At 38.1% G+C, this 27865-nt stretch overlaps 1 protein-coding gene across 1 annotated transcript in view; it reads left to right on the top strand.

The window, feature by feature from the left end:
- The window catches only part of LOC136416020 (protein O-mannosyl-transferase Tmtc2-like), a 77540-nt gene that overhangs the window by 22060 nt on the left and 27615 nt on the right, over positions 1 to 27865 (top strand). Inside the window, exon 7 of the mRNA XM_066400980.1 lies at positions 24465 to 24550. Coding sequence (XP_066257077.1) covers positions 24465 to 24550 — 86 coding nt within the window. The remainder of the gene's footprint in view (positions 1 to 24464; positions 24551 to 27865) is intronic.

The raw sequence follows: 27865 nt of genomic DNA, 5'->3' as shown, positions 1-27865 counted from the left end.
AGGGCAATTTGCGGTGCAGAGAATGGTCCGAGGATGCTTGAATATTTTGAAGTTGTGCGGACCGGAATTGGGTTCTGAATTTTTACTTGAAGCTGGAGGTGTTTTGGAAATTCGCGGGGACAATATACCGAGCGTAGAGATAATTGTGGGTTTGAGGGGGCCGGCAAACATCCTTGGATGGAGACTATGGATGGAGAAGTCTAAACTATTAATTCGTGGGAACTGACGGTTTTTCTAAGATTTGCAATAAATCATTCGGCATCCAATGCACTCAACCTCGGTGACTTAACCGGTAAATTTGCCTCCACAGTAAACCGTTGTAATCCGGGTACTCAATTAAAATTTAACGAGGCGAGATGGAGAGCGAAAGAAACTTATCGATTAAACGTCAAATCAATGAAATTGAAAAAGAATGGCATCATATTTAATGAAAAGTTTTAAATTCAATATTTGCGGGAAATCGGGAGAGAGAGATAAAGAAATGAAATTACTTTTTTTTATCTTATGCCATATTTCATCGTATTGATGTTATTTTTTGACGGCAGCTTACTTTTCGATGGGGTAATATATCATTTTCTGCTAGAGCTCGGAAGACAATAAATTAGATTTACGTGAACGGCATACCATATTTGAGGCGAATTGTTTCGTAATTTCCTTCTTTTATAGCTCTGTAAACATCCGAGTCGATGAAATCGGGAAGGGGGATATAGCCATATTTCAAACTAAAGCAAATAATAGATGAATTTTCAATTTTAGCTCTAAGCAGTATAGGTATGCGCACCGGGAATAAACTAAGCAGCTACTAACTTCGAAACAGTGTTTGGATAGAGATATGAAGATTATCATTGATATTATTCAAATTCCTTCAAGCACTATATCGACAAGAGAGAAAAACCCCTTGTTAATAGAATTGTTTCCAGACCAATAAACGCTAACCCCAATCAAGTAGCAGACTAAATCCAGCGGTCAAACTTCGATAATCTACTCCAGATTTACCACTGAGCCTCCCTTCAGTAATCCAGAATATCGGAATTATCGCACTCGAAGCTCACGTTGCTAATTACTGGAAAGTTGCCCTTAAGATCCGAGTTTCTTGTTTTGCACAAGGGGATGAGACCCTTAATTGCTGAAACTTAAGGGCAGCCGAGAACGGACTCCTGCGAAAAAGACCCACTTAAAAATGTAAATATGTCGGAGCGAAACTTCCTATTTTGGGTATTGGAAATCTGTAATCGGAAAATCTCGAAGTTTTGTATAAACTTTGGATGATCCCTTATAAGAGCTGAAATGCCCTTTTTATCTTCGAAAACCAGAAAGGTTTAATGGAGATTCGCTTGGGTGAAGTGAGCATCTTGGCGTAGGGAAATCGATTTCATTCACCGAATTTATCCATATTATTTATCCGATTACAAAAATTGTTAAATCGTTGTTTCAGTAATTAAAATAGAGCCGAGCCCTTTTTGAGCACTACCTCTTTATTATCAGAGTGCAGTCGAGCAGGGACCCTTCATTAACTTCCCCGCTTTCAGCAGATAAAGTGGCAAACGGGCCGACGTGTTTTGCCCTTTTTGACATAGACCCTGGTAGATGTTAGATGTAACAGGTAACCGAAGGGACTTTCACGGGGAAGAGAAAGTGCCACGTTAAAGTAGTTATTTGAATTTCCATTCAGGATTGTTAAGCGAGGTTAAAAACGCGTTTTTTTGTTACTGAAAGCTGTTAAGCGGTGTGATTTTGATTGTTGGAGCTCCACAAAAGCTCCTTGATTCTGGTCATTTTTCGTCAGGAAATCCAAAAGTCTGGACATTTGTGGCACACGGGTCTGATTTGCGGTAACAGTCATGGGGCAGGTTCGTAATGCGACCCTTTACGAGTCATAAAAATCGAGAATACCAAAGACACTGGAATTCTTGAAGAGATCTTGAAGAGACGTGGATAAATTCTCGAAATCACAGAGCAAATTAGAGAATTTCAAGGATTTTAAATTTGAAAGATCTAAGGAGGCTTTTAGACATTTCAAGGGCTTAGGGAAACCCACGTTGAATTCCATCCGTGTGGTTCCTTGTTATCCATCCTCAGAACTAATTCGCTATCCTTCCTGGTTATTTTTCGTTGGTGTCGCAAAGAATGGGTCTTAGGGTCAGTCCCACTGTCGACCTCCAATGGATCCAAGCCCATCTTGGCGTAACTGGTAATTAGATGAAAGAGAAAATCTCGCTTGCAGTGCCTCTAGAGAAGATTCTGCGGATATGTGAAAGAAATTGAAGAAGCACTCTGAAAAATTAATAGATCCACGTATTTATCCGCTAGGATGAAATCCTGGATATCCAAAAACGTCAGTTCTAAAAGCACTTAGCAAGTTATTAGTGTCCGCGTTTGCCTTAGTCATTAATTCCTATTCACATCACTCTAGTCTTTTCTTTCGCTTACTTCAACTTCCGCGGAAAGTTTACTGAGCGAATCAAGGTGTTAACGAGTTTTAATCAATCTTTTAATCTACATTAAACAGGGCGCGGCTTTAACTTTCCTGAGGCAATAAATGAAATCTGGGTCAAGTGTTTATAACTGCTATTTTGAGGACTGAGCATTTCTTGCCGCTCTTTTCGTTCTTTATTGTGGATTTATCGTCGGGTATGGCAGGCAAAGAGTGAAAAATGTCAACGATAATTTCCATATGCTAAAATTTTCCTGAAAAGCTGCCATTACTTTTAATTGGCAGGAAACCCCGATAAACCGTTGGAAAGATGAGATTCCTGTTCACAACACGTTCTTTGCCTTTGAGACGAACCGTTTAGCAGTATATCCAGGGCATGAAAAAGTATTGCCACGATATCCCCGTTCAATCTTGGAAATACCGAGCAATTTCGTGTTTACGACTCGCGAATTCGACATCCCCACGCTGATACAAAATGTTCTGATGATCGTCAGCTCGTCGTCGAAGCCAGAGGCGTTTGCTATCTGAATATCAACAAGATTTGAGCCATGAAAGCGGATATTACAGCGAGAGGGGCTAAATACAGGGTGTCGAACTTGCATCCCTTGAAAACGAGCCTCAAAACAGAACATATAAAGCAAACATGGATCTAGTAGAGCCCTCTGGAAAAGGGCAATATAATCAAGTCTGCCTGCACTGTATCTACATGTTTAAAATTCATGCAGCAGGAGACGCTACTGTTTACAAACTAAAATCGATATCAAGCCTTGACTTGCGACTCTCTGGAGGAATCACAATTTCTCAGAGTAAAAAATCCATCAAATCATCAAACAAGTTGGAATCATGACATTAATACACCTTACGAATAAACGAGGCGTTGACTGCCATTTTCTGATAAAGCAACAAACTGTTATCAAGTCTGATTAATCCCTAGAAGTTTCCATCAATTAGTGGCGTGAGTTTGCCCAACTGTAATTCCTATACTGGAAACTTGATGGGCAGCAACTCTGGATTACCGGAGAAGCCCAACTTCCCTCTTGCCGATGTATTTTATGGTTTTATTATTGTTGTTGCTTGGTAAAGTTCGTCCAATTAAATTCTTGTTAATCCCAAAAACTTTGATGGAGCATCCTCTGATGGACGCATGAATTAGATTATCCAGAGTTTGGCTTTGTTGGGTTTTCAATGGGTGCATTGAAAGCTGAAATGAATGCATGTGGACTAATGCAGCGGCAGATAGGAAAGAAATTAATATTCTACTGCTAGTTGAATTCGCGATCTTCTTTCTCTCAGGATTCAGAAAGTGGTCGAACTTGAGATGGGGCAATCATTGGCGTGAGAATTTAGTCACGGATGTTCAATTTAGTAAGCGATCAGTTCACGTGAGGACGTATTACACCGGTTGGCCGAGACAAAGAAAGTTGGGGAGAGAAAGAGAGAGAGAGGGATATTGGGGGTAGTTTCAGGTAAGGTTCAGGTAAGGTTCAGGTAAGGTTCAGGTAAGGATAGATCTGGTAACGTGTTTCACATGCCGAATTATTTGCTGCAAGTTTAGAGAGGAAAGACGAGCTGAGCGTCAGCTTTCAAGCAAATTTTCTTTTGTTATCAAGAATTCAATGATCACTGTACATTTAAAATGGAAACTGTCGAATGAAATTCTCGAAATATATACAGAATATTTTTGAATATTGAATGTGGAGCGATGTTAATATTATGGCTTGAGTGGAAAGTGCACTCGGAGCATAACAATTTGACGAATTGGTGAATGTATTCTCAAACATTTTCAAACCAGCGGCATTTATAATTAGTTGAAACTTAATTAATATTTAAATAACAAATAGGGACATTGTGCATTAGAAACGCTTTAAAACTGCATTTAAAGCATTCAATAATTTATATTTTAATGAACAAAGACTCATTGCAATAAATGAATATTCGAGCTAGTTCATAATTGATGCTCAAATACGTGATTAATTTCATTTGCAATCGGTCTAGTTTGAGTACCACAGCGGTTGATTGGTATTATTTAAATTCAGTGTGATCGTGACTGTTTTGGTTGTCGAAGCAGGAAATTTCGTTAGGAACATTCTATTTAAGATAGTGATCATTAAAATATTTGGGCCTAGTTAAGTTAAATAATACGTAATAGCTGAAGCTATTTCGTAGTCACGAAGGTTTGATTATCTGGACGGGCAAATTGCCCTATGAAAGAAATAAATTGTGAAGTAAAACATATCGTATCTCGTGTCTAAACACCCTTAAAACTTCTAGTTGAGTGAGCTATTGCAAACAATTATTCATTTGAATATAGCAATGAGACTGGAAGTAATGTGGAGATGATAGATAATTCATAGAGTTTACATCCGAAATTGATTAATGACGTCGGTGTCCTTGTTCCAGTTTACGCTAGTGCTTTCAGTGTATTTTGGCAGGAAGATTTAGGCAGTATACAGAAAGATTTCGGAATTAAATTGCTCTGGCTTGATGATGGATTTATAGAAAGAAATTAAACTAAAATTATGGCAGACATTTACACAAACCCCCGGCTACATAATACGAGCAAACTTAATGGCCAAGGTGCTGAAATACCTCTACCCTAGAATGTTTGCAAAGGCAAACTATCCTTGAATATTTTGGGGCTAAATTATGGTTTGGGTTTAATAGCAAGCGCCAACTAGGTCCGTTATTTACAGGCGATTAATTCTCATATGAAGTTTAACCTTCCTGGAATCAAAGGGCCAGCTAATTTGACTTAACATGCCTCAAACGGACGCCCAGACATTGAATTGAAGTGGCCGCGTTGGACCCCGTTTTAATTCTTCTTCCTACTAGAAAAATGTTCATTAAGCGGTGGACTAATGCCTTACCATTTAAACCATGGAAAGCAAAAAGCCTCTCCCTTTACGGACAATTCTGTAAATGGAATAACTCCCTTTTAAAAGGATCAAAATGGGCTGAATTCGTTGACCCTTTTATCTTGGAACACCAGAGAGCTTAATGAACGGCCGACTGGATTCGATAATAAAGTCCGTCGATTTTCCGGTATTTCCACAAGGCTAGCTACTATCTTTTGATGGTTGTAAAAACCCTGTCCTCTGTTTAGTTTTTATTTCGCTAAAAGCATTTTCGGATTCTTGGCTCTAGGACGAAACTTGAAGTCTGCAAAAAGATAATGGTTCATCTGATATGAAAAAAATCAAACAAAAACGGCATTTTTAGAACATTCCTAGTGCCCGATGTACCAATTTAAGTAGATAAACACGGAGTTTTAGCAGCTCATTTTATTTTTTCCTTTTCGCGGCCATTTATGACACCTTCGAAGCGATCGCTGCTCCAAGCGTTGAGTGTAAATTACGTTTTTTTGCACAATATAATTTGTTAAAAAAAACTGAACACTATCGAAGTTCCTAACAATAAACTTCGTTGGCCTCTGGCAACAGAAACCTGGCAAAGTGCCTTAGCCCCCTTAAGGACTTCCTAAGATTTCTGACCGGCTGCAATCTCTTTTTATTCCAGAATTCTTAGTCTAATCTACGGATTCTGGTCAACGTCACTGGAGAAATGAGATACCTGAAACGTGTTATCAACACTACAATAAACTCTTTACGTTTTTATAAATTTCGTAATAAACATCATTTCACCATCTATTATGCATCATCCTCAATTAGACTTTTTTTCCGGAAACGCTGCCGGAATAGACAATTTCAGTCAAATTTAGCTAAAAATCCATTAAAAACATGTCATCGCATCACAGTCACCAACAACAATCTCACTGCCTTGCTTGCAATACTCAGTTATTTATATTGTTTCCTCATATTGTTCGTCACTCCATGAAATAGGGACAATGAAGCAAATGCTGATGTTTTATTTCGCAGTAAATGTATCGAACTTATTATCCACATGAGTGTTCCTAGTTGCACCCCCTTCAAATAGGCGCTCTTCTAAATGGATGAGTATGTTGATGACCAGCGCAATATTTTTGAAGAGAGACAACTTAGCGCAGAGCCAGAAGAGATAGGTCAAGCTCAGCCCTGCGGATGACCAATTGAACCGACCAACCGGGTATGTTAAGTGCACTAAGAAAATAGTGAAAATTCCCGCATTATGTGCCAAGAAATGCCCCATCTCTGCCCCCAAAATTTACTTAAACGATAATAAATTGCTCCTATATTCATGTTAATTAGGATGTTGACTAATTGGACTCTTTGGCCTTTGCAATTAACTGAATAATGCCCGTATAATATGAGACAATTAGGAGGTCTCTCTCTCGAGGAATATGAACAACACAGGAAATTGCTGGGTTAATACTCGAATTCTTTCTAATATTCCACGAGACATTTTTATTTACAATTAGAGTAAAGAAGTTCTTGATTAAAATCCAGATTTAGTTCTTCACTCTAGGGCAAAGTTGCAATCAGATTATAAATTCTTTTATTTTCGTGCAATTTACAAACTTCTGTATTGATTCGGCCTTTACAGGATATTACAAAGCGTCAAAACAAAAAAATAATTTCTATTTTCAAAATTAGTATTTCATTTTTTCATAAATATGTCGAGTTTATCAAGCCCGTGAATCTTTTCTAGTTTACCACATGCTGTGAAATTTGGCACTGAAACTAGAACTGAGTGAACGGCACTCCAATGGAGTCCCAGTCCCAGTTCAATTTGACCAGTGAAATTATTTTCTTTTCAACGTCAATATTCACTATAAAAATGACTTTTTTTCCCGTTTTCACGATTTTTCCGAGTTCAAAATCAGACTTTTCTCCCAGATAGACCTCAATTTTTTTGTTCTGGACTGCAATCTGGACTCAGGGCTCAACAGTTAGGCGAACCGCATCGTCCCTACATTATTATTACTTAAATCACTATCTCATTAATATTAAAATTTATCGATTAAATAAAGTTATGAAATTCTCAGCACAAGGAAATTTTTCTTTGCGTCTCATGAGGCACTCAGTTGCGAAAGAGGCAGCATTTCCATAGCCCCAATTCGATTACAACAATATTTATCCATTGAGATCCCTACACGTGTACCTTTTACATTTTTTTTTCATCGAATTTATATTTTGTTTATCCTGATCAACCAGCTATAAAATAAACACTCTGTTTTCATTTAGCTCAGCGGTTTCCGCATGTTAAATTTTAAACATTTCAATTTAAATAATGTTAAACTAATATCAAATCTATGTAAAAAAAACTCATGATAATATGCGAACCGGTAAATGGAATTTTTGATATCGGAGGAAGTCAGTGTGCTTGAAAAACTTGTGGGGCTCAGGTGGAAGCGCTGAAACACTGAATAGTGTTATTTGAAGCAATTATCTTCATTCGAAGCGTGGAACATATCTCGAAATTTCACATTCCAGAAGGCGTTGAACAGGCATTACCCATTCCATGCTTAATTTACTTCATCGTTAATGTGTAGAAATTAATTAAACAATTCGGTTTAATTTGAATTTAGAACGGGGAATGAAGGCAAGCGAGAGACCTCGCTTATATCAAATAACTGACTTGGAACTTCACTCTGCGAAACCTTGTCAGAATGAGCAGGTTGGATAATAAAGTTTAGGCAAAACCCGATAATATAAGTATTATTCACCTCGTTTGTCAGGTACGGCATTGTGTTTGCAATGGCAGACACTCGCAAGGCCATTAATTCAACGAAATTACATATTAAAATTAAAAACCGGAATGGCTGTAATTTAAAATGCATATTGTAAATCAGCTAGAAGTTCTCAGTGCAATGTTCCCGGATTATGCGAAATAAATTTGTTGACATTTCCATAAATTTTAACAATACAATAAAATGGAAACGATAATAGCTACTTTTTTGCTTAAATAAATAGGCAATATCAGATTAAAGGGACGCTTTCAAATAATATTTAAATATTATTTGGCAAAATATAGGTATTTGAAAGCACGCTTTTTATCTCATATTTTGTTCATGCGAATTTGAAGATTCATGGGTAGGTCTTTGCACCTACACAGCGTTGAACATTTCCCGCATAATCAATTTGCAATTCATCAGATGTATACAAGATAATTAAACCGCACATTGTGATTAAATTTTAGCATCCGAGTGAATAGTTACCTCGGTGAAAGGGGGATGGCAAATGTCACCGAAAATACCTGTTTAGTTACTAATAATGGAATTTTGCATTCAGGATTTCAAAATTTCAGGCCTTTATTCATTTAACGGCGCTCGCAATAAGCCCCAATCCCTTTAGCTCTTTACACTTCTAGTGGCAACCTCACCGTCCGCCGTGCAGCGTTGTTTGTTTATGTGTGACGTCAGGCACCCTTTTTTAGGTACTCGGCTGGTACCACTTGCGGCACGCAATGCTTTGTTGTCGGCTTCTCACACATTCCCTCGAACTTAACGATATTGTTCGGCGCGTTAATTAATAGCTTAACCAGCAAATCTTAGCTAAGCTAGGAAGGTTGTTGGCTGTTTTTCACGAAGCGACACCTCTGAAACTGCGAAGTCAGGGTGATCCGAACGTGAATATCCGGCCCAAAACTATACGGTATTTCGGCGGCCACTTTGCCTCCCCCTCTGGCCCTACGAGAGGAATTACACACACTTCTAGTCCCTCCCTCCCGACCAACCATCGACATCTAGAGCAAAACGCCATTTAATATAATAGAAATCATTTATTTAATTCCGATAAAAATATATTTCCAGCAATTGGTCTCAATAAGAATGGAATACGAAATTAAATCGACCAAGTCGCACCTGCACTAAATTGAATAGATAATTGCATTTCCGTGTATAGTTGAACAATAGAATTTTTCATTTGGAATTGAAAACCTCTAAATTGGACTTGATATTTAAAAAAGCCGGTTAAATTCTGTTGCTGCATCCGCTACGTAGACATATTAGAGGCCGCAAGATCAATTGATGCGTGAGGTCAAGTTATTCTGATTTAGTGAGGCTGAAAACAACTGAGGAAGAAATCGGGAGGTGCAAGTCGGGAAGGGTTGAATAGTGTAAAGTTTATTTTCTCTTGTGAGGCAACGTTGATCCGAATTTAGTGAGGGCTGTTGAATTTAGTATGCGATTTGTAAGTAAGTGAAGCTGCTTTAGCACAATCGAAGACGATCGTGAAAAATTCATTCAAAATCTAGTAAGTGTCGTTCGGTTAATCAGGCGATCTGTGATATTTCACAGGTCAGTTGCTATATTAAATTTAGCAAACGAAACCGTGTGGTTTTACTATAGTACGGCAGACAAAACTGACAAAAACTCGAGTGTTGCCAAGTAAATTGCCTTCATCCATATGGGGAAAGCATGATAAATTAATTGGGGATTGAGTTAAACTGCTTTCGCGGAGCAGTCGACACTCGATAAATTTTGAATAATAAGTTCTCTTTTGTTTGTGTAAATTTAATTTAGGATTCAGTGAGCGATGTGAAATTTAGTAAGTGCCGTCTGAAACAGATTTGATACCTATTTAAATTGATACGTGAGGCCATTCTCTACTCATTTAGGAAGGCGGATCGAAACTGGGAAAAAATCGGGCGTTGCAAATTCTTTTTCGCAGTTCAAAGACAGCTCTCTGTAGTCAGATGTAGATTCCCGTAATGTCTACGGTATTGCTGTAGCTAAGATGTCTTCTTTGCACACATATTCTTCTGATGGATCAAACGCCCTGCTTCTTCATTAAAATGTCTCATGATATTTGTCTTGAAAGGAATCCTGCAAATTCGTTTAAAATTAAATGACTCTAGGGAAAGTGGAGCGACTCAAATTTCCCAAATTAAATTTTCTCAAATGGCGAGAATAATTGAGCACTGCAGTAAGGGAGTCTTGAAACTTCGAAATGCTCAATGTCCCAGTGTCGGTTCGGCTCTTCTAACTGGAAATACACGCCCTTCAAAACGCTACATCTGACATTGAAACTTCCAGATATTTTTGCAACTCTTCCGCTTTACCCCAAGCATCGTTACTCACCAATTACACATGGAAATAACACATCCGCATTTTCAATTGCGCTAATGTCCCATTCTGACATCTCATCCCGACAACCAGGCGCACTTGTGGCCCAAATAATGACGCGCCAGTAAATTCCCTATGGCGTGTATGTAACATGTACGAGACAGATTCGATGTTTCGAATGTCTCGATGCATAAGTAAAATTTATGTCACCCAGATGGGTCCGTTGTGTTTAATAAACCCCGGAATACTCCTGTAAACGGCAGTTCAATCGAATTAAAACCGACCGTGTAATTGTTTTCACGCGTTGCACCTGCAGCAAATTGGCGACATCACATTAATTCGGATCCGCTACACAAGAGATTTACTAATGTCGATTTCCAGGATTATTGCACATGGGAATGCAAATTTATTGTATTACACAATATAAGTCAGGATTCACCGTAGATAGTCAGAGCGATACGGGGTAGGAATTTTCTAAACATAATTATTATCAATTATGCAAATAAATCTAATGGCAGAGATGATTATTACTGTCTCTCGCTATTAATAAGTTACCCCATTGTCTGAAACTAAAATAATTTTCTCGAGGGAAATAGCAGAATGAAGATATTATCACTCTGTGTTCGTTCGACGAAGTCGTCCAACTTCTATTAGAACGAGATATTGATTTAGGATTTTGCCGATAGCGATTCAGGCTCTAAATGAAAATCTTTGTTACAATTAAGAACTGTTTGTTTGAAGCGAGATTTATAAAGGGCCTGGCTTTGGAGATTTCGGATAATTGGAAATTCTATGCATTTTCTTCGAGGACTTTTGCTTTGCAAGATTTTTTTACTCGTTGAAATAATTTAGTGCCTGCTATAACTCCGCAAATACCCATTTGACCCGGAAACTTATTGCTTCCGTTCCGGGTCAGCTGGATATGCTCAACCCTACCGGTTTTAAATTTAATCATTTATTATTTACGAAAAGTTAAACAAAGCAATTAGATGGAATATGGGAAGCCCGTCGAAGTTGAGAATTGAATTCCGCCTTGCCGATGGGAGTTTGGGAATGTTTTCAGTGAAGCGAGATAATTCTTATACATGCTGTATTGCTATACATGGGCAGGATTTGAATTATTAAAAACTTCCCTTCCGCAATCGCTTTACATAGCGCACTATGCTAGAGGACCATTCCCTAAAGGCACCTTTCTCATTTAATCAACCGAAACTCTATGGGTTTCCGGCAGTTTTCATTATATTTCATAAATAATGAGCTCTGGTAATAAAGGTAATATTAAATAAAGTTCTATTAAGCTTCGAGAGAGACAGTACATTCTAGACAATATTCATCATAAACTTTAATTGTATAATTCCTAAATAGCCAATTCCAGCAAACACATTATCATTAAGTCCAGTTTATAGGGGCCTATCGTTTCGTTCCTCGTAATATTACTGGCAACTAGGTTTTATTGTTTGCCCTCAGTCATTACTATTGACTTTTCTGTTGGCCTGGATGATGGTTATTATGGCTTTCCCTTACGCGACTTTAAAAATTAATGGCAATGACTTACAGCAATAAAGCATATTGACAATAAGCTAACAACTCAGTTAGTTTTGTTATCGTGTAGGCTATGGGTTGAGCAATAATAAAGTCGGCGATGGAGGCTTGGAGCTTTTGGATTTCGCTGCTTATGCACCCCTCCAAAATAAAACACATTATTAAAGCCAAGTCCAAAGACAAAAACGAATTAAGTCTGAAATGCTCATGAACCTTCCCTTCGAGGGAGGGAGATTCTCTTCATTATCTACCTAAAGTAGTTCTAATCGAAATACAGGATCAAGTAACATGAACTTAAAGAGGGAGAGCGAATTGAGTCTGAAATTGTAGGAAAACCGTTAATACAAACTTGAAGGAGAGGAAAGAGTCGATTACGAAATTTTTAGAAAACTCTCTTTCTCGGTTAAGCTATAGTGTAAGATAAAATTCCTCGTAGGCCTCTGATCAAAACGTATGCCTATTTGCATGCATTAATCCTTATTTTTACTAATCAAATCCTACAAAAACCATTGCAGTGGCAATTCATTGCACATCCCCCACGGAATCAATAAACACGTTCCTTTCCTCACCTCTGCCAATCTAATTTAAATTCCCGTTGAGTCGTTTTTCATGGAACGTTGGCCTGGAAAATTTAATTATCGAAAGCAAACCTGTGCAAAGAAATGATATCGTCAAAGATAATCTATTTACAATTGGCATCTGAGGAACCCTAAATCAATATCCCTTTCTAATAAAAGCGTCGACGTCGGGCATTAGTATCATCTTTTCGCGCTCTTCGTTCACATTTATCAGAGAGGGCTGCCTCCGAGGCGAAGATGTATGAATTTACCACTCCCTTGAGACGTGCGAACCTCATATATAATCAATAGGAGGTCTTAGATGTCTGTGGCGTTCGCAAAAGCCACTAAATCATTATTTAGCCGGATAAGAAGGGCAAACAATCCGATGGACAGTTTCAATACTTCCGCCTCTCAGCTCCTTCCAGAGTTGTTATTGTTGCTCCATTATGTTGAAGCACTTGCAGAAAGTAATTAAACAAATCTGTTTTGCTGTTGCTTAACGTACTACGCAACTTCTTGAAATTAAACCGAATTCGACCCTGGTGGGTTTTAGCATTTTCAGGTTATAATTAGGGAGCTTATAATTTGTACGCTCCAAGAAGTCGTTAACTCTTTAACGCATCGTTTAATTAGGACTGAAGGCAATGCCATTATCAGCCATTTTAAAAGACCCTCCCAATCCTTTCAGGGCAATTTTTGGAAAGGGAACGTTTTGTATTAAAGCCGGCCAAATTTGCGCTCGAACTCTCTTTTGAATTTACGGACCCAATTTTCGAATTTTACAATAAGACAAGGGGGTGTGTGGTATTATTTATTGTGTTTTAGTGTGGCCTCGGCACTTTTCGGGGGTTTTTACGGGAGCAAAACTATGGTCTGCATTATCTGGAAGGGGAGTGTTTCCAATCCAAAGTTTACTCGTATATGAGAGAGGAAATTTTCTACCTCGGTCGTGGTTTCGTATTCTTTACTTTCCCAGCTCCAGTTCTTCAAATTAAAAAATATTACGCAGCGCAATTTACGGAAGAAAGATATGCCCAGTGGGGAATTGTTAGGGTCCTCTCCACGTTATTCTGGTTAGATTTGAGAGAAACGCCCATCGATTTCAAAATCAGTGACGTAGACGACGCTCAGTTCCGACCGGGGAATCCCGGCTGCTGAACCTTGCTCTAATTGAATTTCTTTCAAAGTTTTGTCCTTTTATAAAGTGCAAAATCCTCTCTTCTACTGCGTGCAAAACATCAAGTTTCTCACTTAAGCCTCAGTATCAGGATTTAAAAATCTTTCTAAGGTCAGCGTCTGGTAATTGGTGTACCGACTCACGAAGATTTCCAATGAAATACAGCAATTTTCCCTATAAATCATGAAATTCTATTAAAGATTTCGTAAAGCAACAAACAAAGCGACCGTCATTATTTATTAAAATCTAATCAGCAGTAATAGCGGTTTATGGCAGGGTTTCGTGTCCTCCAGGGCTTTGTAGTGCCCGACTTAAGAAATTTTTGTTGTCCTTTCCATTGTGCCGAGTTATGGGGTCGTAAATAAATTCGAGACGTGTCTCTTTCACATGGTTTCGATTATTTTTAGAAGAATTCTAGCTTAGTAGACAGCATTGACTTTGTGGTCCTGGAGCTCAACTTTCAAAGTAACTAACTTATTTACGATCCTAATTATTAATGATACGCTTCCCTGGAAAGTTTTAATTGCCTGTTAGTGGATCAATGATGAATCAAATTGGTTCTGATATTTCCAGAGAGTCTCATTTTTTGTTGCTGAAATTTTTTTTCAAAAGCGATCTCCTTTATTTCCATAAATCAAATTATACCTCTGAATTTTAATTAACGTGAATTATCGCTTTGTTTTTCATAATATCTTTTCTGACAATTAGGTCCCTGCGTGCCTTCAAATTATCATAAATTCAATAAGTGCCTCTTTTCTTTTAAAGTCAGAGGATCTAATCGTGGCCACTTAAAAATGGAAATTTCGCCATTAAATGAAGTACACCTCCATTAAAATTAAGCTTTATTTTTTATTTTCTGTGGTCTGCGTTTAATATCTTTTTCTGAAAATGAATGGCCGGCTTATTTAGATTTAAGTGAATACCATCAAGTAAGCAGAATGGAATTCGGCTTGTTGAATTGCCATTATTAATTAAGAAATGCCTGCTTCTTGTAGTGATTCACTGTTCAAATGTACGTTATTCCCCACTGCAAATATCTTCCCATCTCAGAGATTTCATTACAGATGCCGGCAAGGTAAAATCAAATTTTAAACAGTTTGCTCTGTCAACGAATGTTTTTCGATGCCGTAGATCCGTTTGAATTTCCTTTTAGGAAGGGAACAGCTTTTGGCAAAAAATAATAGAGATTTCTTTGATGTAGGGATTGCACATTTCCCATGTTTTGATATGCTAGCATGGTTGAATTTACATCTTGAAATAACATAACATTAAAAAGGTGATTTTGGAGTCGAGGAATACCCAAGTGTTGCCTTCGCTTCGTCAAAAAATCAATTTTCCATGCATTGCGTGTGGAACCGGATGCAAGAAGTTATTCAAGATGGGCAATAAATCAGCTATTGGGCTTTTGTGCTATTTATACTGAACCGTTAAAATCGAGTATTGAATGCTGGACTGGAAGTAATCCTATGGAAGATTTATAGTGAAAATCAGCATTAAAAATCAGAGAAATGTGTTGTAAAGAAACGCATTCCAGAGTCACACAAATTCTTTCCGAGACGCTGAACCCACGGAGATGGAGTTTGATAGTTTGATAACGGGGCTTGCGCTTCCCTCTATCAGATTCAGTTTAATTTGTTTCAATAATAAAAAAGGCACACACACACCATGCCGCATATATCCGAAGACATACGCACATGCAGGTGCTATCTCGAGAGGACGGAAGGAAAAAAGAGGAAGCCCGTGGCAGCCATCAGCTCAGTCTTTTATGGAAACGTCCAAAGTCCAGAGCGGTACACAAGACTGAATTACCCTCATTCTGTTACCTTGTGCGGAATATCAAGAAATTCCTTGTAGAGGACCATTTTTAGATGCGGCACATATATACCCCTGGGAAGCTGCGTCCGGTCCTTGCCAAGCACTTGGTGAATTAAAAGGTATTAAACTAATTTAAATCGTAAAAAAAACAACAATGATAAATCCAAATAAATTGCTGCCTGGAAAGGACAAAAATGAAAAATAATGCCCCGCTCGATATGCTCGGAGAGTGGGGTGGGTTAAGCACCACTGATTTTGGCAGATAAATCAGAAATCTCCCAAAGGTATGAGTTGGAGCTCTTTTCCAGTTCACAGTTATCAAGGCGGAAAATGAAGCTCTGAGAGTTACGTAAAAAGGCAAACAATGAAGAATTGCTATTTCCTTGATACTATTAAAGAATTCGGTGTTACGAGTGGATGAGTGAGTTCTTGTAACTACGAATTAGTTTTACTTCACTGATGGGTGGCGTGATGGATGAAGAATGTAAGGAAACCAAGTCGGAAAAATGTACTGCACAGAGAATCGGCAAGGGAAGCACCGGTTTTGTAATTTCCCAAAAAGAAGCCTTCGGCAAGAAAACTTATTTTGGCCGCTGACCAGATTAATTAAAGACAACAGAGGGATGAGTTTTACTTTTCTTGAGCATTGCTACAACCAGGCACAAGTGAAAAAATCAAACGAAAGTGAAAATCATCAAATTTAATTATAGACATTTATACATTTAATTATAACAAAAAATGCAATTAAATTACAAAATATCGATAGCAAAACTTATCCCCTGACACGCTCTCTGAATTCAGAAGGGAATTTTGCGACATCTGGCAAGTGCAAAGTAAACAGATTCCTTTAGACCCCCTTTTCAACGTTCTCGTCTTGAACTTTTAAACGCACTGTGATCTGAAAACTTAGCATTTGCATACATATTTAAGCTCAAATCAGATTTTAGCACACATGCATAATATATTTGTCCACCGTGTATAAACTCTTCATCTGCAGTTAGGCGTACGAATAACTTTTCTATCTTCATTCTCAAATAGTCAAACACGCAATTTTGCTTAATTTCACATCAGAATTCAATGTTGCGCGATGTTAAATCAATCTTTGTCTATATATGTCCTCTTGTAAGTGGTCATATCTTCCACTTTTAGTGAACTTGGGTTGTGGGCAATACCTAATTTCCGTCTATCATCCATCTTCTTGACGCTTTCCATACGTGCTATTTTACAAGTCATTGTTGGAAATAAAGTTATTATTATTATATCGGGATTGACCAGATTATTCACAGATTGATGCTCTGGCTGCAGCTCCTCTCTAATAGACGGCACAGAGCCAAGTCCATTGGAGGGAGAATTCAGGCTCTTTGAGGGTAATTCAAGTGACAGAGAAAAATTCACGGTTTCATGTCGAGGCAGCTTTCAGCATTCACAGCTTGGTAATGTTTTTCTTCCTGAAGAAAGGCCATAGATAAGTGTAACGGAAGATTTCTTTGATGATATAAAGTAGGTATTTTAGCGTTTAAAGTTTGTATCATCTTTACATTAGACTACTGCACTAGACACTGTCAAATGTCTTGGTAATGTCTAGAAACACACTTGCCGATCTTCTACCGCTTAGATGTGTTATTTGTCCAGTGTTTCAATTTAAAGTGAAATTGATGAAATGGTCAAGCATGTGTCATCTGATCCTGTCCATATCAATTTTATTTGTTCGTTTGTCAGTAGCCAAAATCTCATGATCAGATCCAAATACTTTGGCCAACATTCTCTTCAACAGTTTTTCGTAATTGGGCCTGAGGTGATTCATACAGCTTAACATCATCCATATATATGAGGTAGTTTATTGTATGTAACAATATTCCACCTTTCAATTTGTGTCGATCTTGAAGAGGATTTGGGGCTTTAGAGAGTGGATTTAATGACATGCAAACTCGTAGCGTACTCAACGCATCACCCTGAAATATCCCTCTATTGATATTAACTTGTTCTGCTTTTATAACATTGTTGCTGGTTCTTAGGTGAATTTTACTGGCCCATTTCACCACTGGATACGAGAGAGAGTTCCGTATGTGAGGATGTATGTTATAAATGTCCAACATCTTCTTCAGCCAGCTTTGGGGGATCATATCGAGCGCTTTCTGATAATCACACCAGGCGACGTGAGAGCTTTGCTTCTTTAGATGAGTATTTTTCATTATTGTCGTCTTGATGGACGTCATCACTTTATATAGTCTTGGCAGACAGTTTCTCGGCCTTTAACTCGCAGGGTTTTGAGTCTTCTCATTTTTCGGTCTTATAAATGTGCGTCCTTCTATTTGATTTATCTGGCAGGTTAGGTATTTATGAAAGGCTATAAATTGTTTATACCAGAAGCTATGAATGCCCTGGTCCTGGACATTTCCAGTTATGTGTTCTCTTTATCGGTGCTGCTAATTCATATTCATTGATTAAATATCCGCCCTGTGCCGTGTGTTCGCAGCTCTCAATTTCGATACACTTAGCCTGTGCATCATGATTAGTTGTTGTTGCCCATATTTCACATCAGTACTTAAATATCGCTTCTTGTGATGCTATGAGAGTTGCTGGTCATTCTCTTAGCGATTGCTCATAAAACCCTTTCTCTTTGATTTTGAACGTGTTGATCTCTCATTTGATTCCATATATATTATCGCTTGAGACGACCGGCATGTGCTTCTAACATGCCTTTCAAGAGTTTAAGACTCTGTCTTGAGCTACGTTTTTGTTGTTGCGCCGAGCTCTGCCCCCAGAGGTCGATATAGTTTATTTGCATTCTCCATCCAGAGCTCATGGATGGGCACCTAAAACAATTCGAATTCCATCATCGCAACGTGCAACTACACATTACCTTGTTAATTGGATTACAAATCGCCTGTTGAAATATTTATTGGACGCCACACACGCACTTCTTTTGATGCGTTTAAACCCGTAGTGGATGTTTGACATACCCAATCTTAATTAGCCGCGAAGCAACAGTTCGACTCTCATGAAGGAACAAGAGCTCGTCATTTTGATGTAGTAAATGAGCTGTTAGTGAAACTTTGGAATAGACCAGGTGTTAATGAAAGGTTTATTAAACTCATCGGAAATGCTTTGGCCGAAACACAAGTTGGTTCAACGCTATTTTAATCAAATCGGGGAAAGTTTCTATAGATTGCCTTCACCTAGTTTTGATTAGGGCCCTTTTGATGTCATAAAATTTCTCCCTCGTCCAGTTGACGTGAATCCAGAGAATGGCTCGATGGAAGTGCCTGCTTTTCAAATGGAACATTGCAAACAACCACTAAAGCGTTCCTGCTGAAGATCGCTGTCACTCAACAGTCCACCATTGGCTCTTCACATCTAGCTCCACCAATCATCCACCTGGCTAGACAGGTCGCCAAAAACCCCTCAGTTGCCCAGTTCAGTTTCTTTAGATCAGTGAAGATCGCATGATGACTGTGTGAATTATTCAATTTCATTAGAGGGGGAGTGGTCGGGTTCGAAGTCTTATCTTAGAGGAGTCCATGAGATCGAATTCGTATTTCAGTGCTCTCACGGATGCAGATCTACACTCGCTTTCAAAAGTGTTGCACTCCCATGTTAATTGCACACACAAATTTAACATATTCCTAACAGTATTGTTGATAAAAAGAGCGGTTTGTTTACAACTATGGGCAATAAAAAGAAATTGAAACAATATGTTTACCTGTTAATTTTTTTTTGCACAAAGCATTTGTTGTCTATGAGTACTGATAAGAAGCCAATGCAAGCAACATGTTATCATGGCTAGAAACGAGTTATCAGTATTTGCGAGGGGTAGAATTATTGGATTGTGACAAGAGGGTTTGTCTTGTCACCAAATAGCCAACAGGCTGAATTTTCAGAGAAGCACCATTATCAGGACAATTCAACGATATGGAGTGCAAAGCAGACCTCGTACTGATCGCCCTCGTGTTACTACGATTTAAAAAGATCGTTATATTGCTCGATCAGCCCGTAGAGATCGGCTATAAATTTATACTTGCCACTGGGAATTTAAAAGATTTTACAAAACTTTGCTAAAACCAATATAGGTAGGGAGTGCAAGACTTTTGAAAGAGAATATACAGGGTGTTTAAAAAATATGTGGCAATATTTAAGGGGGTGATTGCCCAGGTCATTTTATTTTAAAAAATTCCTATAAACATAGGTCTGCAAACGCTTCGTTACTGATCTACAGGGTGTTGTTTTAAAAAAAAGAGTAAAAATAAAACTTTTCCAAAACCGCTTGAAAGAAGGGTTAAATGGTAGAGGACTTAAGAAATCGAATCAATGCTGGGTGCAATTCAATTATAATAGAACCGATCCTGGTGTTTTTGAGAGAATTCGCCAAGCAATGAGGAGAAAATAGGATTCTTGCATCCGAGCTGCAGGTGGTCGCTTTGAATACTTTTTGTAATTTTTGGTAAGAAAATGGTGATACTTAAAATTCTAAATTTGTTTTTACCCTTTGGTTATAATATTTGTTTTTGCTCTTGACTAAAACCCATCATTTAAAAAAAATTCTATGATAAATGAACATGCACTAAAATAGTTTTTTTTATTCAAAAACGGGGCGTCGTACGATAAAATATTAAGAGAGCTTTTTTCTTCATAATTGAACAATAAATTAAAAAATATGTTTAATTTTTAGAGAAACCAGCGGCGTCCTATTTTTTTCTTTAAAAATAGCCTATGAAGTGCCAATACGCGCGCCACTGGTAAGACTAAAAAATCGTTTTGTATTGCAAAGTACGTGTCTCCTACAGCTATTGACACTTCTATAATTTCATTATAATACCTCAAGCAGTTTTCGCAAAAACTAAATTTCACTGTTTTTTTAATGAAAGATCAACACCCTGTAGATCGGTAACGAAGCGTTTGCGGACCTATGTTTATAGGAACTTTTTTTTATGAAATGACCTCGGCAATCGCCCCCTTAAATATTGCCTCATCTTTTTTTAAACACCCTGTATATCCACGTTGCTGCTTTCTTCAAACCAGATATATCTCATAATGCTTAAATCTTTATGCGAAGCAATGTATTTGTGGCAGTTTTAAACTAATTTCTGTGCAATACTATTATCTCGAGCTAATGCATTGTTCCATAATGTTCCCAAAACAAAAGGCGAAACAACGTATCCCCTTTCAAAAGAATCCACGATGGAGGTAAAAGCGTGTTTCTCTGGAACTTTAAAATGTTGATTACAAAGATAATAACAACGGTTCTTTTAAATAACGCCTACCGAAGCGCTATTCCATAATTCATATTATTCAGGCCGACGCCATTATCTCGCAAAAATGTAATTTAAATTTTCCTTTGAGCCATCAGCTACCATTGTTATTTACTGAATTGAACGATAAAGGAAGTAATTTGCTATTCGCATTTTTTGCGATAGATGAATTACGGAGGGTATTTGATGTTTTATATGGAAAGTAGTCCGAATTTCCATGAAGTCGGTTATCAATCAGTAAGTCTGCTGGATGAAATGATTGATTCGGAAAACCTAAGATCTGTTTTATTCGAGCTTCTTCAAAAACAAGTTTCGGTCGAACGTGGAAGTTCCCGATACCTTTGGATTAATAAGAGCTGTGTTGTAGGCCTAATTCTTCCGCTGACAACCATTTTACTACCCAAATCCTATTTAGAGAGATATAACACTAAACCAACTTTGTTAATTAACTCGAATAATAATAATGGAGGTTATACAAGACAATAAGTACATATAAATCATTCGCGGCATAATAGATAACGTGTTTTTGACTTGTCTGGAAACGAGAGCTTTTTGTCCCCGAAATCGATTTGGTTTCGTGGGAGAATTTAATTCAATTAACGTTGTATATAATTTGCTGTTATTTTAGTCCCATTGAAACCGCACGAGAAGAGTCTCGAAATGGAAAGCTTAGTGAAAACAGTAATTTACAAGCGGAACTCGAGTGACGCTTTAAGACAATATATTTAATTTACTAAAATGTAAGTGTAGAGAATTTCTGCGCTTATGTTTGTAATACAGCTTTTGTCCAGGTATCAGGAGCTAATTATAAAAAAAGGGTCAGAGCCCATTAATTTTAGTAGCCCGAGTGCAGGACGCGAATTTTAACAAAATTTCAACGCAACCATAACCGTTATTTGTTTTACATGGAAATGTCGCTTTTATATGGAATTGCCGGCACAAAGGATTCCGCCATGTTTATTGCCAATTAGAGAGGGGAGCGCGTTTCGCCACGTATGCGAAACCAAAATAAATTCACCTCTGAACTCTGAACGTGACGTAACCTCGTTCATTCGATTTAAACTTGCGGTATTTTTCGAAATAAAGCCCCTCGTTTTGGGATCGAGGACCCAGGAAATGTATCTACCTACATATAAGACTAAGTTAGAAATTTTCCATTGGCCGATGACACCGCCGTTGTGTCTGCTCGAGAACACCGTGCTACCTGCGACCCGTCCGGCCGGCCCGGCCCTGTCTTTTCGGCCGTATTTTTATCCCCAGTAAAATGACCTATCACACGATTGCATGTTTCGACGTTTCATTAAAAAAAGAACAAACATTATTGGGCCTTTTTTTATTCATCGCCAGGCGAAGTAAAGTTTGGTTTTTGTCAGCATGCGATGAAAAAAATCCTTCAAAAATTATGTGTCCCTACCTTTATCCTGCCACGATCCTGTATTCTGTGCCATTTCGTACTCTTATGCTGTTGGTTTCAGCAGTCGTTCGAGGCATCTCAAGTCGGCCGCCTATTCCCCTGAAATTATGTGGCACTTGAGTGACCTAAAATTTGACAAAAGGGAATTCTGATATTATGCAAATGAGTGCCTGGCGAGCCTCACACATGCCTTGGAGATACTTTGAAGGAGTCTTGGAGACTACAAGCAAAGTCTCTTTCACCTCCCATCAAATTCCCATTTCTGCTAGCCAAAAAAAGGAAGTAATTTGCTATTCTGCTTTTAAAGGAAACCGGCATATATAAAAGCTCATATAAAAGATGGTTGATGTTTTATACATACAATTTCCTTTGATAATTTATTGATAAGTTTCAAAAGCTATTCTTCTCTTTCACGAAAGGGAAATATCAAAGCGTGTTTTTGTTCGGGACTTATTTTTACGCCTTCGATCGAGTAGGTTGCAAGTCATCATAATAACGCTTTTAAGATATTCTTTTTATTATGTATTCCTATGCAGGAAAATGACGCTGGTTGTTCACTAGATATCTTGCCCTCAAGGCCTTTAGGCAAAGGCGAAAATTTCTAAATTATGCAACATTGGGCCCAAACTTTGGTGCTCGTTAAAAAGTTGAGGCAAGATGCTCACTTTACATACTAATGCGCTTTTAATCCTTATCACTGCCGCCCACAAACAATATCCACGGGAGCGCATTACCAAAAGCGGCTTTAACTTTAATGGCAGTTTTTAGATCCGGGTTAAGATATTTGGGGTAAACAATGCGACCCTCGGGGGGCCAGGGGGACAAAGGCGGCTGTTTGTTTTTATAGGAGGAATGGAATCCTACGTGACAAATGGCGATGGGTCTCAACTATTTCCCATCTTAACACTGAATCCATTGATTCAAACAACAAATCCGGTAAATTAGTAATTGAGCCAACAGAATGTATCTAAGTTGCTTTTCCTACGAGGACCTCAGTTGGAAGTAGTGATAAGGCTGTTTGCTGGTTTAATGATGAACTCCGGGGAATCCGCGAACGAGTCAATTTGTTGTCTGAAATGCTGCATAAGTCTGATAATCCGTTATTGAGGGAATATAGAAATAGAATTAGAAGGTGCTATCGAGAGAAATTTGCCCAAGCAGAAACACGAAAACGTGAGGATATCGTTCTGCACAATGGCAGAAACCCTGAAGATTTCTGGGGTATTATAAATAATGATGTAGTTCACTGAGCCCTAACGGTCTAAATTACTTTTGTTGAGATTGCTGATAAAATTTTAAATAAACTTTCTTCGTTTGGGAACTTTCCTAATAAGGCTGCTTTAAATGTTCCAGAATTTCGTTTCAAAAAGGTCAGACATGTAGAAATTCGCAATGTCGTTAATGATTTGAAAAATAAGTCCTCTGGCGATCATTATCAAATGCGAGTCGATTTAACTAAGTCCAGCATGTGGGAGGGGGGAAGAGAGCACGGGAGGAAGTGGTACACCTAGTGTTCTCTCCCAACATGTTTAAACTCTAAAAAGGAGTTTGCAAAAAAGCTTTCTTTTCATTCGTATCAAACGCATTTTCCCGATTTATTTTTAAAAAAGAAGCTCGACATGCTATTATTTGGTTTAGTAAGTGGAATTTTACAATAAACGCCGAAAATATCAAAACAAAATAATTTTTGTTCAATTTATGCAGATAAACCAGGCATTGATTCAACAGAGTTTGCTGTTCATGTGTTCCACTTTTCATTCTTTTCAAATTTTGTTGGAGAACTGCAGTTTTAATATTTTGAATTATATTGCACTTTTTCGCGTAGTTAATCTCGAAAATATAATTTTAACCTCTGTTTCAGATTTACAGCCGGATTAAAGCTTACTGCTTTTAAACTGGCTCTGCAAATTTATTAACAAATATTAATGGATAACTTGTTCGAAAAATCATATATTTTTTTATTGCGCTTCTTTTACTGCTGCGTTTTAGGTCGAAACAGTTTTTTGCAGATAGACGATCGCCCCTCAAAATAAAATCGCACACCCTGTACATTCGCAACAACTTTGCCGTAAATAATAACGCACGGCCCGTGTGCTAGAATCGGCCTTTTAATTACGGTACGAGCGAATTTGCATGGCTAAATACTGCGTGTTTTCTTCGTTTTCTTTGTCTTGTTCTTGATTATGCCGGTTCGATCAGTTGCAATAACATCGACTGCTTCGGGCGTAGGAACTCCATTGTTGGCTAAAGTGTTTATCGCAAATATCACACCCCTTAACGCCAATCGGACATGCGATGCGAACAATCAACTACAATGCACCATTGTTTCAGGGCCATCCTGTTGCAGAGCAAACAAAAGCTGGACGAAGCTATCCAAAGCTACCAGAGAGCTATCCATTTCCGACCGTCACTGGCACGTAAGTACACGTTCTGTTGGTTAAGTAGGCAAGATTTAATTTAGATATGTTTGCGGGGGTTGTTAGCGGGGGTAGTGTCCAAACATGTTCGCATAATTAGATTCTTGTCGGTTTGTGTATTTGGCATTATGCGTGCAGCATTACGAGTGCCATGTCTAGGCTTAATTAATAAGCACTCACGGGAATATTACAAGCATAGTTAGTTCGGGTTAGTTCCGCTGTATCAAAACAGCCATCCGAGAGGCGCGAAAAATGCATTAATAATGAACTTGCAGATCGCTAATATGCAAGAATATGGAGGTGATGTGGAAGGTAAACTGCATAAATAAGGAGTTGCAGCTCCCGACACAAAACTTTCCGTTCGTTTCAAGTAGACATTCCCACCTACATCGAAATGAGGAAATTAAACCCACTTGAAAGGAGCCATTAACACGCATTTTTTTCCGTTCAATACCAGTTTGTTATCCAAGAACTGTTTGCGTACGCTCAGACAAACGTGCAATTTGGATGTGGGAAGCTGAGAAAAATTATGCAAAGATTGAAAATAGCAGTTGCGAAGGGTCTTTCGAGATACTAATTTTCAAAAAATCAATGCGCATTTTAAGTATTTTTACGAGCTTTGTCGACCTCGTTGATGAATAATAGTAAGGTTACGGCTGCAAATTTTAGTTGTTCCAAGTTTCATAACTGCAATTTAACACAGGGTTCAACGTGTGGTTCAGCCGAAATTTAACACATAAAACTCTATGTTGCCTGTTAAAAAGCGCTCTCCACAAGCACACGCCTTTTAAAATTCAGTAAGATAAACAGCGAATTTTAACCAAAACTTGAAAATATTAATACTAAGACTGGCACGAAAATAAAGTTTAATGAAAAATTGATATTTGGTAGCACTTGTTACAGTACTGCACTGGCTGGTTTCACGTCCGCCTCTGACATTTTGTCACGTTGTAAACAACTTTCAGCACAATTCAATTTGAGCTCTCTCCGAGTTTATTCTGTGTGTGTTGCTGTGGTCGTGTGACGTCGAGACCCAAACTCCAACGAGACGACATCCTCGGTACTATCAAATCACATAGAATTTTAAAGGCCCGTTTTTTGTCTCGTTTTTTGCCCCGTTTTTTACCCGTTTTCAGCTGGGTAAAATTTCGTACAATTGCTCATTGAGTTTCTATGAAATTAACCTTTAAATCCGCACAAACTTTTTCAAATTTTGTCCACATTTTCACTTGAAATTTGATATTCTTTACGAGCAAAACAGGAGGAGATGCGGAGACGCCATTAATAGTGACAACCGGAGCGTTATTGTTTTGTTTCCAAAGCCTTCTTAGCAAAAAGCGTCTCTCTCGGAAGACGAATTTTTGCGGAATCACGTGTCGATCTGTTTGCACTGAATTGGAAATTAAGTCCAGTTCAGTTTTCATTTTCATATTCCTGTGGATGTAAAGTTCCATAATAAAAAATAAAAAGTGAAATCACGAAATTAATCTTAGACCGAGCAGTTTATGAACTTCTCGTAGTCCCAAACGGGTCAAAGGGCACTTTTTGGGTCATTTTCAAAGTCTCGTAACTTCAAAACGTATAAACGGATTTTACTACGCCGTACGGTGTTGTGAAGCCCATTTAATTAAATTTCTCCTGAAATATTGAGCTTTAACTTTAATGTTTCCCAGTTGTGTTGTACAGGGTAGAGACTAACGCGTACAAAAAACCCAATTTTTTTCCCTACTTTCTTTCTTTTCTTTTCTACCAATATGCCGATTTTCGAGGTTCTCCGGAGACTTTCAATTAATTTTTTTTATTTCTGCATTTCCGAGGCATTTAACTCAAAGCAACTTGCCGCACTGGGATAGATCAGCAGTGGATCAAGTATTCCTCCCTTCCCCAACCGCCGACACTAAGTCTGATCATGCGCTATCCAACTCGGCCATTTGGGATCTATCTCCAAGGTAGCTATCAAACCTCTCCTTGTTCGGATAATCCATCACAGTCACTTTAGCTCTCAGCAATGAGTGTATCCCCGTATCAAAACCTTAGAACAATCCAGTAAGACCAAATGATTGACCAATGTCGTATGAATGTCCATACATATCTTTGAGAGAAGTATTACGGTGCCTTGGCTATCTCTAAAGCCTGATTAGATTCACGCCACAAAATACTTCTATTAGAATTATAAGCATTGATAGACGACAACATAGCAATTTCCAATATTTTTGTTCGAATAGCAATTTATTTATTGGCCGTAATCCATTAAAAGTTTAAATTTTAGGCGTTTTGGGTAGAGGCGTTGTGAATGGAATTTTTCAAATTAGTGGAAACTCACCACATTGGAAATATAGATAGGCAGTTTTGCGATAGTGAGAGCAACGCAGTCAATAGTTATTAATATCGTTTAATACGCAATATTATTGACACGCACAAAATTCCCCTTAAATTTGTAGATCTCATGTCTGTTGCGAGCTTTTTTAGCTCTGCTCGATCTACTCTGATCCAATTAGCGCATATTTTTCCATTAGAGTTGAATTTAAATTGTCGAGAATTTCATCTGGAGTCCCTTAGCGCAACTGATTAAAGGCCACGCCCAATACATCACGGTGCAATTTATTCCTATTTAGAGTTTTTGAAATCACGAAAGGTCATCAATTTTGCAACGGCCTTAGGGCTATTTAATTGTAAATTTGCGTAAACCAATTTATGGTCTGATAGATTATATACATCTCCATGGTTGCTGTTTATTAAGTTCCAATTGCTTATCTATGTAAATTACATCAATCAGACCATCACTATCCCCCGTTATTCGCGTTGGTTTGTCAATGATTTGCTTCAGGTCGAAAGTATTGCGAGTTCGAATGTTTGGACTGCGTGTTTTAACAGCCAAATTTGTTAGAAAATAGAAAATAGAAAAATGTTTTTCAAAACCGTCAAGTTTCTCATCGTTGATAATTCCTGCATCAACAACTGAACGTTTGATTCTGGAGAGAACACAAAGTGCTACTTTACTCTCTCCTAGCTCTTTCCTCCTTTCGAAATGCTTTATGCCCCGCAATATTAGCAGCTGCATCCAAACAATCTTTAGAGAGCCAAGTTTGTGTGATTGCAAAAACGTGAAAATGCCGTTCGTGAATTGGGTACCTCGGGTCGGCAAATGAAAGAATCAAGAGATTGTTTTGTTAAAAAAGCCGTTGTATGGTGGGTTGCCTCCATTTCGGAGAGATTTAGTTGAGAATTGTGTGCGTGTGCGCCGTGGTAATGAAGAAGTCAGGGCAACTATTGTTACAGTTCACCAACCTGTTCATATCTCGGAAAAAACGAGTC

Source organism: Euwallacea similis, chromosome 22 (genome assembly GCF_039881205.1).
Source record: "Euwallacea similis isolate ESF13 chromosome 22, ESF131.1, whole genome shotgun sequence".
In the NCBI taxonomy this organism is placed as follows: Eukaryota; Metazoa; Arthropoda; class Insecta; order Coleoptera; family Curculionidae; genus Euwallacea; species Euwallacea similis.
Note: the sequence above shows the minus strand (reverse complement) of the source record. Positions and strands in the feature narration are given on the sequence as shown.